This window comes from Stegostoma tigrinum, chromosome 4 (assembly GCF_030684315.1).
Source record: "Stegostoma tigrinum isolate sSteTig4 chromosome 4, sSteTig4.hap1, whole genome shotgun sequence".
Taxonomy (NCBI): Eukaryota; Metazoa; Chordata; class Chondrichthyes; order Orectolobiformes; family Stegostomatidae; genus Stegostoma; species Stegostoma tigrinum.
In genome coordinates, this window is record NC_081357.1 from 94,380,685 (window position 1) to 94,395,751 (window position 15,067).

At 43.4% G+C, this 15,067-nt stretch overlaps 2 protein-coding genes across 2 annotated transcripts; one reads left to right on the forward strand and one right to left on the reverse strand.

Moving 5' to 3' along the window:
- Positions 1-1,016: 1,016 nt before the first annotated feature.
- exoc8 (exocyst complex component 8) lies at positions 1,017-3,671 on the reverse strand. The gene has a single exon (XM_048531795.2). It carries the CDS (start codon positions 3,476-3,478, stop codon positions 1,274-1,276), a length of 2,205 nt encoding a protein of 734 aa, XP_048387752.2. The 5' UTR covers positions 3,479-3,671; the 3' UTR covers positions 1,017-1,273.
- A 452-nt stretch (positions 3,672-4,123) lies between these two features.
- On the forward strand, positions 4,124-14,707 carry sprtn (SprT-like N-terminal domain). Its single transcript, XM_048531955.2, has 5 exons — positions 4,124-4,410; positions 4,973-5,072; positions 8,232-8,360; positions 10,233-10,512; positions 13,621-14,707. Exons 1-5 carry the CDS (start codon positions 4,166-4,168, stop codon positions 14,415-14,417), a joined length of 1,551 nt encoding a protein of 516 aa, XP_048387912.1. The 5' UTR covers positions 4,124-4,165; the 3' UTR covers positions 14,418-14,707.
- The last annotated feature ends 360 nt before the right edge of the window (positions 14,708-15,067 follow it).

Consider the following 15,067-nt stretch of genomic DNA (forward strand, 5'->3'; position numbering starts at 1 on the left):
TGGAATTATTGGCCATATTTAAAAAAAGGAATAAGTTTTCTTTTCAGGAGATTAGAACATCAATTACCAACTTAGTAGTCAAAATCAATTTTTGTTTGGTTTGATAGCAAGGGTCAATAATAAGATTTTTATAGGAATTCATTTATTTATTGTGAAATGTCACCAAGGTGCTTCTCAACACGTTGGAAAACAAAACTTGACAGCATGCTACATAAGGACACATTAGGGCAGGTGATCGAAACTTGGTTAAGGCAGGCGGGATTTCATTAACACCTTTCTAATTATTACTCCAGATTTACAACTATGACTGTAAATCTTCCACAAGTTAAAGATCATGACTCTGAATTTACACCAATGCACTGAGTGCATACAACAGCACTACAGGCACTGAATTCAAATACAAAATATATTTCTATAGTTGGCGCATGCAAAAAGAAAGCAACCGTGGGAGCTGTCTTAATTCTTTCAGGTCATCATATCTAACAATGAAGAAGTGCTATTTCAATGAGCTGCAAATTGATATCAACAGCCAGAACCAATAAATCTAGACATGTTCAGAAATAAAAAGAAACTAAAATCAGATGTTAGAAAAATAATCATTCACATTGGGATTAGTTACAACCTACAATTCTTTGCCATAAATTAAACTAAAAGGGGACATGTTGGTTGAAAACAGACTTGGTCAGGACGGTGACACTATGTTAGAGTAGCATCAATGCATACTTTAAGATATAATGCCCTGTTTCTGCGTTCAACATGCCATGACTCTATGAAACAGCGGTCTCCGCATGTTTTAGTCGTTGCTGAAATAGATGTACTTCCCTGTGACTTAAAAGGCTGAAACTCTTTTTAAGTGTTCCATAATTCTGAGAAGTTTTAAAAAAAAACCCAGTTTTGGCATTTAGAATTCAAATGTAATCTTCCTATGCTGAATTCTGATCAGCTGAACAGCAAAGACTTTCTCATCAAGTTCAATTGTTCTTGCATAGCGGTGTTCTGATTAAAACAAATACCAATACTGCCACAAGTGCTTTTACTAGTGGAATACAACAGGACACAAAAATACAGGACAGGTGAAATTGAAATTGGCAGCTCACATCTACTGGAGAACATTGATCTTCATGTTGTATATTTATTAAGGTAGCGAGTTCATGATGAGTCCCACAAACAATGTTTATGCAGCATTAGTGTTGAAGCAATTAATAAAAAAAAAGTGTATGCTTGTGCAGGGAATGTCTGCAATCATTGGTTTATCTGTAAGTGCTCCTAGAGTTTATACAAATGAATTAGTGCTTTCTGGATTGACACGAATGATTCGAGATCCATTGCGGAGATCCTGGAGCTGCTTGGCTGGTGTTCCAACTCCTTCCTCAAACCGTCTCTCCACCACAGGGAGCACAGTCTCATACAGGAATGAAACATTCTCACGAATGAAGACTTTCTTTTCTGGGTCCTGCTCACAGCGCAGGCTGTAGTCAACATGCTGCACTGCCACCAGGATGATCTCACGCAGGCTTTCCAAAAGGACCATGTGCAGCTCAGGGAAGTATAGCTTCAGCCCTTCCTCCAAGAAGGCCATCAGCTGTTTTGTGAAGGCCACAATGGTGTAGCTGAGATTGACCCAGCAGTCATCTCCAGTGTACTGATCAAAATTGGTGATTCCACTGGCTTTCATCTCCTCCTTCAATTTTGCCAAGGCCTCCGGTGTCATCAAGTTCATTCTTCGCCACATCTCTTCTGAATTTCTGTGCTTGGTGGCCTCCATGATGATGCCCTTGTAGCTGTGCAGGGCTGCCTTAATATCTTTGACGAGCAGTGCCTGAAGAGTAAAGGTGAGGTCCAGGCCGATCTCACTGAGCTTGCTGCAGTGTTCTTTGGCCACCTCCACGCACTCAGCTGTGGTGGACAGGCTCTCCTTGCTGTCAAATACCTGCTTGCTGAAGGCATCCACAAACAGCCGGGTGGCTGAGCGTGACCACACCACAAAGGCCGAGTAACAGCCACTGTCACCAGCAAAATCCATCTCAAATTCCTTGGCCGTGTCCAGCAGGCCAGTGAAGAAGATGTTGCAGAGTTTGTGGATGTACAGCAGGGTAGCTCCCTCGATGCGCAGCTGCCTGATTGCTGTCTGCACTGCAGCTGCCCGGTTCTTCAGGAAGAGCTCGCAGGCTTTAGTGGACTGACCCAGCCGGATCAGCTGAGAAACAGCACGGCGGGTTGCCCGTGGACCACCTCGGAGCGAGCGGCCAGGGGATAGCTCATACATCAGCACATCAGTCAGACGGCGGACCCGCTGATCCACACGACTCCTCAGCTGGCGCACCGCGGGCTGGCTGGTTGCTCTACTCAGGTACTCGTTCAATTTGTCCAGTAAGTCAACAGCGCCTTCAAAGTCCCGCTGAGCAATACAGACATCCAGGTCTTCGGGCAGCTCTTGAATCCATTCCAGGCTCAGGTCCACCAACTCCATGGCTGGATCAGACTCATCCTCAAATGGGTTAGTTTTCGGTGACAGAGGCCTCTGTTGCTTCTCTTCCTCGGCCACCAGCAGCCGGGCCTTGGCTTCCTCTTTCTCCACCTCCAAGCGCTCAGTCAGGGCCTTGTTCTTCTTGGTTTGGTCCAGGATCTCCAGCCACTCCTTCTTGACCTTGGCGTTCTCGGCCTGGAAGACCCGCGTGTCGGGGAACATGAGGATCTTGAACATGTCCCGCATGGGCCCGTTGTCCTTGACATTGACCACGGCGAAGCTATCCAGTGGATACAGGGCGTCGTAGCGGTAGCGAACAGCCCCGCGGCGGCTGGGCAGCCAGGCAGCCACCAGCAGGCAGTCGTTCATCAGGAAAGCGTGCACCCTCTGGATCTGAGCTGCGCTCTCGGCATCGCACTCAAGCAGGTCACCGTTGTAGACCAGGTAGCGGCCCGGGGTTTGCAGGATGTCCTGGCAGCCTTCCACCTTCTCCAGCAGGGTGGTGAGGGTGCGCTGCTTGTGCTCCTCGGCCTCCCGGGGCAGGATAAGGAAGGCTTCGGAGGAGGAGGAGGTGGAGGTGGTGGTGGTGGTGGTGGTAGTTGTGGTGGAGGAGCCGAGAGAGGACGATGAGGTCCCGCCAGCCGTGCCCATGGAGGCTTGCAGCTGGCGGGATCCCTGTTGCTGCTGCTGTTCCCTGTCGGCGGTCAGCAGCATCTGGGTCAGGCCGTCCATGATCCCCTTCTGCTCGGTGAGGATGTGACTGAGCTGGTACATCTCACTCTCCAGGTAGGAGATCTCCCGGGCCGTCTCGATAAATTGCCGGTAGTTCTTGTAGACATTCTTCTTCAGGTTCTGTGCCGTCTCATCGGCCAGGCTCTGGATCTTGTGTCGGTGCTCCTGCAGGTCGCGGTCACCATCTGACTGCTGCGACAGCTGCTTCACGTACTGGGCCGGCTCGAAGCGGGGGGTTTCCAGCTGCCGCCGGAGCCTGGAGGCCACGTCCGCCGCCATCTTGCCGCCGCCGGTGGGAGGTTGATTTAGCCACCCCACCACAATATATACCGCCCTCGGGTTTTTCACAACTGCTCCCGTCCGGCCTCCACGCTCGGGGGCCCTGCTCTCTGCGTCAGGTCGCTCCTCCAAACGACTACCGAGGCCTGGGCTCCGCCGCTCATCTGCAGCCTCCAATTGGCTGGCCGTCAGCAACGACCCGCAGTCCCATTGGTCACACTGCGCCAATACTGACTTCTGACTGGTGCGCCGCCAGCAGTAATCCGCTCTCCTATTGGCCACGCTGTGGCGGTTCCGGCGTCCGATTGGTTGCCGTGCTCCCCGTGACCCGCAGTCCCATTCGTCGCTCTGACAGCTGTCTAGATCATGATTGGCTGTCTGTCTTTAATTGTGCGCTTGCATGAGGAAGAGTCACCGGAACTCTGATCTTTTTCTTCACAGATGACCAGACCTGCTGAGCTTTTTTTTGTGCTTGGCTGTTGATTTGCTTCTCCAATGCTGACTTTGCATTGGTTAACGTTGGTAGTCCCATTCTGATTTGTCATTGGGTGGCCCGTGGTATCATCCTGCGCTGCCATTGGCTGTTATGTTTGCGGCTCCATCATGTGATTCGCCAAGTAAAGGGAGAGGCCCTACCTCCGTTTGTCTACGTCAGTTGGGTGGTTGCAGGAGGCGGTGCTGAGCGGTATGGATGGTGATTTGTTGTTGGCGCTTCAGTTGCAGGCCTCCTGGGACGAGGAGGACCGTAGCGATGCCAGCTCGAGCCCTGGTATGGTCCCGCAGCCTCCGGCGTCTCTGTCCGTGGTGGACCCGGATTGGGAGCTGATCGACCCGAACCCCGACCTGCACGGCCTCTTCCTGCAGTTTAATGACTTGTATTTCTGGGGCCGGCTGTCCGGGGTGGAGGTTCGCTGGAGCCCGCGGATGACTCTGTGAGTTGTGGATAGGCCGCGGCTTCACCGCGGTTTGCTGAAAGGGGAGTCGGTGCTTCCCGCGATATCCCACTCCCCTGTCTCCTTGTTGAAGCCGGTCAACAAAACTTAGCGTCAATATCCAATCCAGAAGACTACGGCACAAATAATAGCTGACTCTGAGAACTGCAGATGCTGGAGTCGGAGATAAAACAGTGTGGAGCTGGAGGAGCACAGCAGGTCAGGCAACACCAGAAAAGCAGGGGCCGAAATGGCATCTTGCCTGCTCTTCTGATGCTGCAGTGCTCCTCCACCTCCACTCTGTTATCTCTACAAATAATAGCTGTACTTTTTTCTTGCATGTGCTGAAAAGACCTGCTCATTGAAGGAGGGAATCTGGAATCTTGAATCTCAATTTTTGCCATCTTTTCCTTTACAAAAAAATCGCTCTAAACAAAGTTGGATAGACTTGACAATGCACTTTTGACATCTGCATTAAATCTTCACTCTTGTTGATTGTTTGTGCTACTTGCTGTTTCTCATGCTGAATAAATTGAGCTTACCTACTGTGGATCTGTTACAGTTGTGCGGGTGTGTGCAGCTATGAGGGCAGAGGAGGATTGTGTTCTATACGTATCAGTGAACCTTTGCTGAAACTGCGACCCAGGCGAGACTTGGTTGAGGTATGTGCTGATTGTGTCAATACTGTGACCTCTGGTATTTCCTTCCTACAAGAAGTAGGCTGGTGTGCTGATAAAATTCTGATTTCACTTCAGACTTAACTTCAAACATTATTTGCAGCCTCTGTTCTGGCATTAAGTGTGCCTGGTCAATTGAGTCTACTCTACAAGTAGGCAGTTCAGCCTGTTAACATACTCTGTAATTTAGTTAGCCTGTGACTGTGTTCTCTTTGCAACACTTTTTTTTAGAAATTGTGGCTGGTGAATCTGTGGTCCTAACTGCACTGATCTCCCCCAGGTTAGGAATTTCTTCTGCAAGGATGCTTCTGTGGAACATGATCCTTTCTTCAGGATAGTGTTAATGATGGAAGGTCCATATACTTCCCACCCTCCTTGCATTGTAATAAGTTCAAGGCTGCTCCCTCTGTTGAAAGTTTTTATAGTTCTGAAATTCCAAGGGTATCAGGTTTGCATTACCTCAGAAATCACTGATGTAGTGACAGTAACGTGTTCTCTGCTAAGGTGGTAGATTTCCATATTGTAACTTCAGATAAATGACTGATGCAGAGGGACATCTGAAGAAAATGAATTTAAAAATCTATGAACGTAAACTATTTTTCTTGCTGTCTGGCTACTTGTCCCACATGTCCATTTATCCTATAAATTGACATTTTTGAGGATAACTGGTGGGGTTAAGCTGCACAGCTTCTGCTTAGCAAAAGCTTTTTTGATTTTGACTGAGGTGTCTGTCTAGCTTGTTTGAGCTGGCTGAAATGAAAATATTTTAGCGATGAAGCAAACTATGTATTTATTGGAAACACAAGCCAAAGGGCCACAGATGCTGGAAAGCCAAAACAGACTCTTGTTTACAATAATAACAAACCAGAAATTACAGTAGAAACTCAGCAGGTCTGGTAGTTTTGAAAGATGGGTCACTGGACTTGAAACTTTGATTCTGCTTTCTCTCCAGATGTCACTGGACCTATGTTTCTTCAAGTTGTTTGTGTTATTGAAAACACAAATCTGTTCAGATTTCCAGCATTTGCAGTTTTTATTTTTATTATATTTTTATTGGAGTTTGGGGATGAAAGTGATGCTTCCCTGTGCAAACATGAAAAGCCTGATAACTTGAAGAAAACTTCTTTTTAGTAACTCTACCATTTGTAGAGAGGATTTCTATCTTTTCTGCAATCCCTCAGTCATGCTGCTTATCCTTCCATAACCAGGAAGAGGTGCATCCCAGATAACTGGAATCACAGAAGCAACTAAATCAGTCTTAACCGGAAGTAATGAAAGTATCTTGCATCAAATCCTAGCTGAATTTCACTTGCTACACACAGTGGAGCACTCTGCTAGTGAAGAGGATAATTGTACAGGGTTTCAAACTTACAACAGGTCGGAGCAAAAAAGTGGTTACATTTGGAAAGGTAGTACGATGAATATTTAGCGAATTCAGTTGCAAGTATGCCTGGTGTAATCTCTGGGAGACTTCAAAAGCTGAAGTAGAACTCCCAGTCAGTAATAGTGAGGCAAATCTCAAATTTGGCCATGACTACTTTTTTGTTTGGACCTTAACTACTTTTAGTCTCAAAAACTATGGATTTTTAACTTGATAAAGTGGGGCATTTTTATTTTAAAGTGAGCATCTTTTATACCTCAGATGTACATACAGATTTCATGCAGTTTGAGCTTTTTAAATGGTTGTATTGGCATCCATTGAAGGCAGTTTGCATCAATATTGGTTTCTTTCCAGCTTGCTCCAGGCCAAATAACCATCTTAAATCCAAATTCCCTTGGAGCTTTTAGTATATCTTTTTTAACTGCAATCTCAGATAAAACCAGCAAGTCATATCCCTTAAGTAACAGGTTTACTGTATTATTGCAGTCTTAGCAATGTACAAGTAATCAGTTGAGGGTGCAAATGAGATGACTGTCTTAAGGTTGCATCATATTTAAGTAATTTAATTCATTCTGTAATTAAAGTATGTGTGCATACCCATTGCATTATGTTTCTATTACTCAGGTGTGTTTTTACACATTGAGGACCTCTCTTAATTAACTGGAATACTTGAACAATAGATACATCTTATTAAAGAGGTTGACCCCACCCCAGCCTCTGATAACTAACTGAAACCGAAACACCCTAGAGAAGATAGCCTCTCCTCCTCGTTTCTTAGAGCAAGTGTGAAAAGTGATAGTCTGCCTCTCACTGCCCAATCTGTTATAAAGGGGAGGTTAAATGAAATGAGGTCCTGACAGTCTCACTCTAGATCAGCAAGTAACAATTTAACTACTCGAACCATAAACAAATAAACATAACTACTTAGAAACTGAACAATTGTCCCCCCTGAACTAGAAACTATTCCAGGATAAGACAAAATTCTATTGGTATGCTATAGTAAATAGAAGTCCTACACTTATAAATCAAATTTAATTAAAAAGTACTTAATCTCTCAATTTACAACTAGAAATGTCTTCTGGAATGTCTAGTGCCTTCTCCACTGTCCTTCAGTCAGGCGTGCCTTTCCCTGTCAAATTCTTGCCAGGAATATTAGCTGGAAATGTCATAAGTTTAGTCACATGATGGTTTTAGAGAGCTTGGAGAATTCTGAAAGCCAGTGTTTTTTCTCCTCTTGGAGCTGCTGGTTGTTAACTTTGAACAGATGGCAGCTGCTCACATACCAGTTTTTCAAATGATCTTTTCTTGTATACCCTTGATGACCTCTTAATTTCTTACAAAAGGTTGTCAAAACCATCACATTTAAATTTAATTGGGTTTTGGTATCTAGGGCCTGGTTTAAATTAATTAGCTAAATTCAAAAACCTGTTGTTGGAGTAAAAATGCTGCTTTGTCTGCTGACAGTATAGCCTTTTTGGTACATTGTTTCAGTTTCAAATCTCTGCATCTGCTGCCTGGAGACTCTCTCTCCTTTTTTTAAAAAAGATCTTTAAGCCTAAAAAAACCCCAACTTTTAAAGGGACCATACTTCCTTTCTCCCTGCTCCCCCCACCCAAACAATATTTTACATCCGTGTCTACTGTTGCAAAGTTGGGTACACTCCTGGTCCATAAGTGCCAGTTAGCAAAAAAGTTGCATTTGTACATAGTCAATTTGCTGAGCATTTTCATAAATTTAATCACAACCTTTTGGTTTCCCAATAGACATTATTACATGAAATGATCCATGCCTTGCTGTTTGTCACAAATAATGACAAAGACCATGAGTCTCATGGCCCTGAGTTCTGCAAACACATGCGAAGGATCAACAGGATGAGTGGAGCCAATGTGACAGTAAGTACCAGAGGCAGGATTACATAAGAATGATGTCTGCCCCTGCAGGGCCCATTTATCACATGTAAGATCCTTGGTTTTTTTTGTTTTAAACGTATGGAGGAGCTAATGTGATACTTTGCAAGGAGGATTTTTAGCTTTGACCTGAGCTGAGATCAGATGGGAGAGGATTTTGGTAAGAATCAATTTTTGTATCCAAAAGGAAGAGGAGGTCTGTTTATCCCAACCTTGCATGTGAGGGCTTTACATCTCAATGTTTATTTTGGTTTGTCTTTTTTAGATGAGAGCTGTGAATGTTTAAGTTGTGTAACCCGTTCCACTCCTATGACCCTGATTTCCAATGGTAAAGTGCCTTCAGATCCTTGACCCTAAATCTGGACTTACTTTCCTAAACTCCTTTGCTTATCCTCTTTAGCTAATATTCCCTTCTGTGACTCTGCTTGTCTGTCTGCTTATCCTGTGAAGCAACTTGGAGAGATATATGAAGTTCAACTTGATTGAACCGAAGGCTGGTTATAAATCGAGGACTGAAGAGCTGAATTCAGGAACAGAAATGAGTCACTGCCCTTGATGTTAATGTAGGATTTGAGACTGAGGCACCAAAAAGCATGAGCAAAAAGAGGCAAAGGGAATTGGAACGGGGAGTGAAAACTTTTGCTAACAAAAACAAGACTGTTTATTGAAGGTCAGTCACTGCAGACAGGACACTTCTGCAGGAACTTCTTGGGGTGGTATCCTTGACTGAATAACTTTTAGCTGCTTCATCAATGGCTTTCCCTCCATAAGGTCAGAAGTGGGGGTGTTTGATTTGTGCAGTATTCAGCACCATTTTTGCACCTCCAATGCTGAATCAGCCCAGATCCAAATGCAGTAAGGCCTGACCAATGTGTTCAAATTTAGATTAAGTGGCAAATGCCTGGCACTTGTCTAGTGTGAATGTTAATGTTGCCTTCAACTGGATTTGAACGCTGTCCCTTGACACACTGTGGTATTAGCATTACTGAATTTCACCACTATCAGCATCTAGGAGATTAGCATTGACTGGAAGCTGACTGGTCCAGTCACAAATGACATGGTTGCAAGAGCAGATCAAAGGCTAGGATTACTCAGCAAGTAACTCATGACCTAACTCCCCAAAGCCTATCTGCCACTGACCTGACAGAAGTCAGGAGTGTGACAGAGTACTCCCTGCTTGCTTGGACGAGTGCAGCTGCAAGAGCAGGCAAGCTTGACACCAGCTAGGACAAAGCAGCCTACTTGATTGGCACCCCTTAACTTCTATTACAAGTGTACAATATACAAAATGTGCTACAATAACTTGGTTCTTTTTATAGTACCTTTTCAAGCATGCATCCTCTGCCAGAAAGCATCAGGGCAATGTATAGATTGCTATTGCCAAGTTCCTCTCCCAGACCTACCATTCTGATTTGGAATTCTATTAATTCATTCCTTTTTTATTGGTGGATCAATAGCTCTATGTACATTGCAGCCCATGGGGGGGCAAGCAATGAGTAAAAATGACATTCACTAACTTCTCAATGGCAGTTAGGCAACAAATCTTTCTCCTATGAAACCACCACCTCACCCCATGCCATCCCCTTGGAAGCATAGGAAACCCAAGAATTACAGTAGTTAATGCATTATTTAATACTGAGAGCCTTTTCATAATAAAAGAAATTCTAATCTATTATTTGATAATACTGTCTAAACATTACATTGAATTGCTAAGATGAAGCTGGCTTCTAATGCTTTGCTAGTTAGTGACTGAATTATTAAAAACACTTCTGTTCCTCATTGGCCACAAGAAAGGATTGAAAACTACACATTAGCCAATAAACATGCAGTTTATTACAAAACTTGAGTCTCTTCCAGATTTACCATAACTTCCATGATGAGGTGGATGAATACCGGCAGCATTGGTGGCGTTGTGATGGGCCCTGTCAAAACCGACGGCCTTATTTTGGATATGTGAAGCGGGCGATGAACAGAGCACCATCGGCTCGAGACCCCTGGTGGGCAGAGCATCAGCAGACCTGTGGTGGAACCTTCAGCAAAGTCAAGGAACCTGAGAATTACAAGGTGAAGAAGGGGAAGCATGGAGAAAAGCCAGGAAAGCTGTCCAAATCACCAAAGGAAGGAAATGGGTCTCTAGGTGAGCGTGCACTGTCAATATCAAATAAACTTTGTTTTCTTGTAGGTGGTAAAAATGGTTTCAAACTGAGAATGATGTCCAATGAATTAAAAGCTAATAGTAATGATCACAGAATAATTATTCAGTTCTAACTTTGTTTTCTCTGGTTGCTTCACTTGAATCTAACAGGGTTTGAGTGAAGTTACACATTCATTAAAAAGTCTGTCTTCTCATGGGCATGATGTTTTGATGACACTTCAAAGAGGATGCTCCATTTGTTGAACATGTTGTTTAACAACAGAATTTGTAAAACAATGCATTAGGTTGCAAGTTGTGAATTTGGTTGAAATAATAAGGATGGATCACTGCTAATTACTGGACTCTTTAAAGCGTACCACAATAAGACAGTAGGAATACAGGAGTTTGTCATTTTAGTCCCTTTTTTTGTTTCACTTTGTCAACTTCTTAGTTTGACCCTGCCCTTTATCATCTGGGAATGCCACATGAAATTAAGACACTGTCCTCCTTGCATTTATATCCCATACTAGTACTTTGTATTGATTCTCCTGTCTGTAGACTGTCTTCCTCCAAAGGCTTGGCTGACTTCGTGGCTCATGGAGATTCATCAGTTTTTTTTATTCTTTTCATGGGGGTGTGGGTGGTGTTCACTAGACCCACATTTACTTCCCTCTAAAGTGGCAGGGAGCAACTTTCTTGAACTGTTGCAGTCGTGTAATATGAGAGTGTTGGGGAACTCTGCTGTTGTCAACAAACTGTTGTCAGCATTCTCCAGTGCATGATTGTTCTCTAACAAGCCACTCCCAGCCTGCTCTTAGTAGTCCAATCAATTTCTTGCATTCAATTGTCTTTACCCCATTCTGCCAGTCTAAGGACCTCCAATACTTGGCCATTGGCCTGAATGTCTAACTGCTTTACCTGCATGACTCTAGTTGCTCCTGCCATTCATGAGACTTCTCTGGAATGGTATTTTACCAGAATTCCTAATCTGTGGGGTTATCCTTTTGGAAGTAATAGTGCTGTCAGTAATCACTTTGCAACTGATGCAGGATTGGATGATATTCTGTTCTTCACTTATAACAACAGAACAGTTCTGAGGAAGGGTCGCCAGAACCGAAACATTAACTGTTTTTCCTTCAGATGCTGCCAGACCTGCTGAGTTTTCTAGCAACTTTGTTTTTGTTCCTGATTTTACAGCATTTGCAGTTCTTTTGGCTTTTACAAAAGCATGAGACTCTGGCTTGTTGTCTACTGAGATTCTATTTCCATCTTAGTTAACTGAGGTTTGATTGCTGTGTTGAATAACTATTAACCATGTCTTACCATTAACTATAATAGTACTTTATTAGGGAATTCCCATTCCCTACAGCCCTAGCCTTTGCAGAACAACAAATCTCCTGAATTGAATTCTACTTTGCCTCAGCTTGCATGATGCACCAGCACTCCAAGATTTTTTCCCAAGGCAGTAGCCTTGGTGGAAGCTGCCCTCCCTGCATGTGAAGCATTCACCATTCCTATGTGCTTAATGGGATTGTAGTTCCTTAGATGTTGAGCTTTGTATTAATTTGAATGTTTTTATACTTGCCCATCTCAACTGCATCTTTTTAGCAGGCTTTTAAATCTTTGGCAAGTCTCAACATTAACAAGTGCTTTGCTTTTCTTATTCTTATCACCTAATGCTATTGATTTCCCTAACACTGATCAGAAACAGTAGGACTGTACTGGTCTTAAGCATTTCCTTGATTGATCAAATTGCAGATCCACTGTCTTTTTTGTTTCATTACAGAACCATCAGAACTGAAAGTGGCTAACTCCAGCTATTTAGCATGGACTCACCACCTTTTAAATGTATTGGCATCTCCAAACACATTTTGGCACTCCAACCTTTTTTGTTTTGATCTTAACACTTAATAAACAATCTTTCATGTTCTGTCAGTGTAAGCACTGTAGAACACAGTTAACTTATGACTAGTGTACATGTTGTTGATCTAAAGTTTTTTCCAGTAAAATTCCTTCTGATTATTTCTGCTTTCTTTCTAATTGCTTTCAAGACTGCTTTGGGCAACTTCTCCTTCCTTTTTAGTAATACCTTGATCCAGTTTCTGACTGCTTCCCTGGGACCTCTTTTAAAAAGTAGGTCACTTCTGATTTACCTGGATGTCTGAGAACCAAATTCCAGTTACAACCAGGAGCTGGGAACTTCTTGTCTGTTTATAGTCCATGATGTATATGCTATATAGTGATCTTCTGTCTTTTAAGGGCAGTTGGTTTGTAATATGCCTTGTCAAACCACTTTGTTAAAGTTCATGAATAGGATAGCCAAGCCTTCAAAATCCACTGACCGGCATAACCAAATCTAACTATCCAAACTTTTGTTTCTGATTTGTTTTTTTTTAGTGACCATGTCCGTAACACATTTCCTTCCTCGGAAGCAACTTTTTTCATGTCTAATTCTTCACTGGTCATATCAGTCAACATCTGAGGGTAGTTATACTCTGACCACTTAACACTTGTGTTTTTTTTTGTCATCTTCCACTACCCACAAGTCTTTTCTGGGAGAGAAGACAAAACTTTGGTATCCAACTATCATTCTTAGATTGCATTTTGCTTTGCTTCCAAGTTCTCACCCTGCTAGCCAGTTGCTGAAGATGTCAACCAGACACTCCAATTGGAATTGGATGAAACAGTGAGACTGTGTCCTGACTCACCTGTTAATGACACTGACTTGTTTATACATGTTATGACAAATCCACAGCCATTCAATCCTGCAATGAGGACTTGAACCCAGTGCTTGCAGTCCAGAGATAGGGTTACTACCACTGTACTGCAAGACCACCTGTTATCAATTAACCATCCAATCAAAGTTCTTCAACTTGATAGATATTTTCCAATCAACTTAGTATATCTGCTCAAGCCTCTGGAGTGGGTTGGACTGAAATCTAGTGTTGAGATATGACCACTGCACCAAAGATCTCCCCTTCACTTAATTATAGCTAGTGTAGATTCTTACAATTAAGATGTACACTGAACTATCATTTAACTTTCTGAAGACAGCTGCCTGGTCCAGTCAGCCAAAGTTAATAACTGTATCTTTTTCCCTGTTCTGTTCAGGTAAATCTCCAGGCATGGATAGTCGTCCTGTAATTCCATTCAATGGAAAAGGCCATGTGCTTGGAGGTGGGAGCGCAGAATTGGGATCTCAAAGGACACCCTTGGGGAAGATTCCTGAGAGCAGCAGGTTGCTCAGCCCACCCTCCCAGTTTATTTCCTTGGGGCATGAATCAGGATCGAGGCCCTGGAATGTTAAATCCAATGAGCAGAGATCTACTTTGCAGGCTGCAAGTTTGTCTGACCCTGTCCCATTGAATGCTGTGTCACCATCTGTCCTCACAGGGTGGCTGCTGAAAAACCCCAGTGACCACACAAGCCCGAAGACACCTAAAAGATCTGTCAGCAATAGTCTGGCTTTTGCCAACATCAATGGTTCACCTGTTAGGATTGGCAGGACAAAGCCAATCCACTCTACAAAGGACCCTCTCCTTAAAAGTGGCCAAAAACGGTCTGTAACTGAACAACGCAGGACTCCTCAACAATTGGGTCAATCTGTGACAGGTGCAAGTGCCAAAAAGATTTGCATTGAGTCATCCTTCCCTGGAGAGTCCATCATTCATGCGTTTGAGAGATCACCAGCACAGAGACAGGGTCAACAGTCTGCAAAAGCAAGTGGGTCTGTTGAGGCACACTCCAGTGACAGGCAGAGCCAGAATGTTTTGGGTGCACCAGCATCACACATGGACAGCATTGACATTGTGCCTGTTGACTGCCCAGTCTGTAACTCTGCTGTCCTGCCATCTGAAATTAATCAACACTTGGATTCATGCCTCCAGCCACTTGGAGTTTGCATGTGAAACTATTTATTTCTTTCAATGTTGTCCAAGTCTGTTAAAACTTCCATGAAAAGGGGTAGATTAGAATTTGCAGACTTAAACCCCCTTTTCCTCTCTATTTTGGGGGTTTAAAGACTGATATTCTCTACAATGTTTTGTTTTTTCAGAAGACATAGCTATTATAACTAACATCTCACATGCACTGCTTCCTTTTACTCTTCTTGTTGTATTATACATTGTTTATATATACTCTGCAATCTTTTTATCTTTGTAAAATAATTAAATTATGCACCCTGCTAATAAAGCTAATTGATCGGATTCCATGTTGGTATTTGAAGTGATACTTAGATTTGGGGGGGGGGAGGAGAGAGAACCATTTCTTTGGTTAGAAAATTGACCCTACTCCACCCCAATTCACTTAATTGGAACAGACTAACTGGAGTAATTTTCTTGGGTAAATAGTTTACCTATTGCCTCACCATTTGATCAAAGGGCATGAATGACCTGTGGTTTGCCTCCCTTTTAGGGAATGAGGATTGGAGAAAAGGCTGAAATTCCCTCTTTTTTTTGCACAATGACAACTTCACCTTACAATCTTATATGGTCACTTTAACCAAATAATGGTAGTCTAAGGGGTTAGTTCAAATTTGGCACTTTTTAAAAACTGCTTC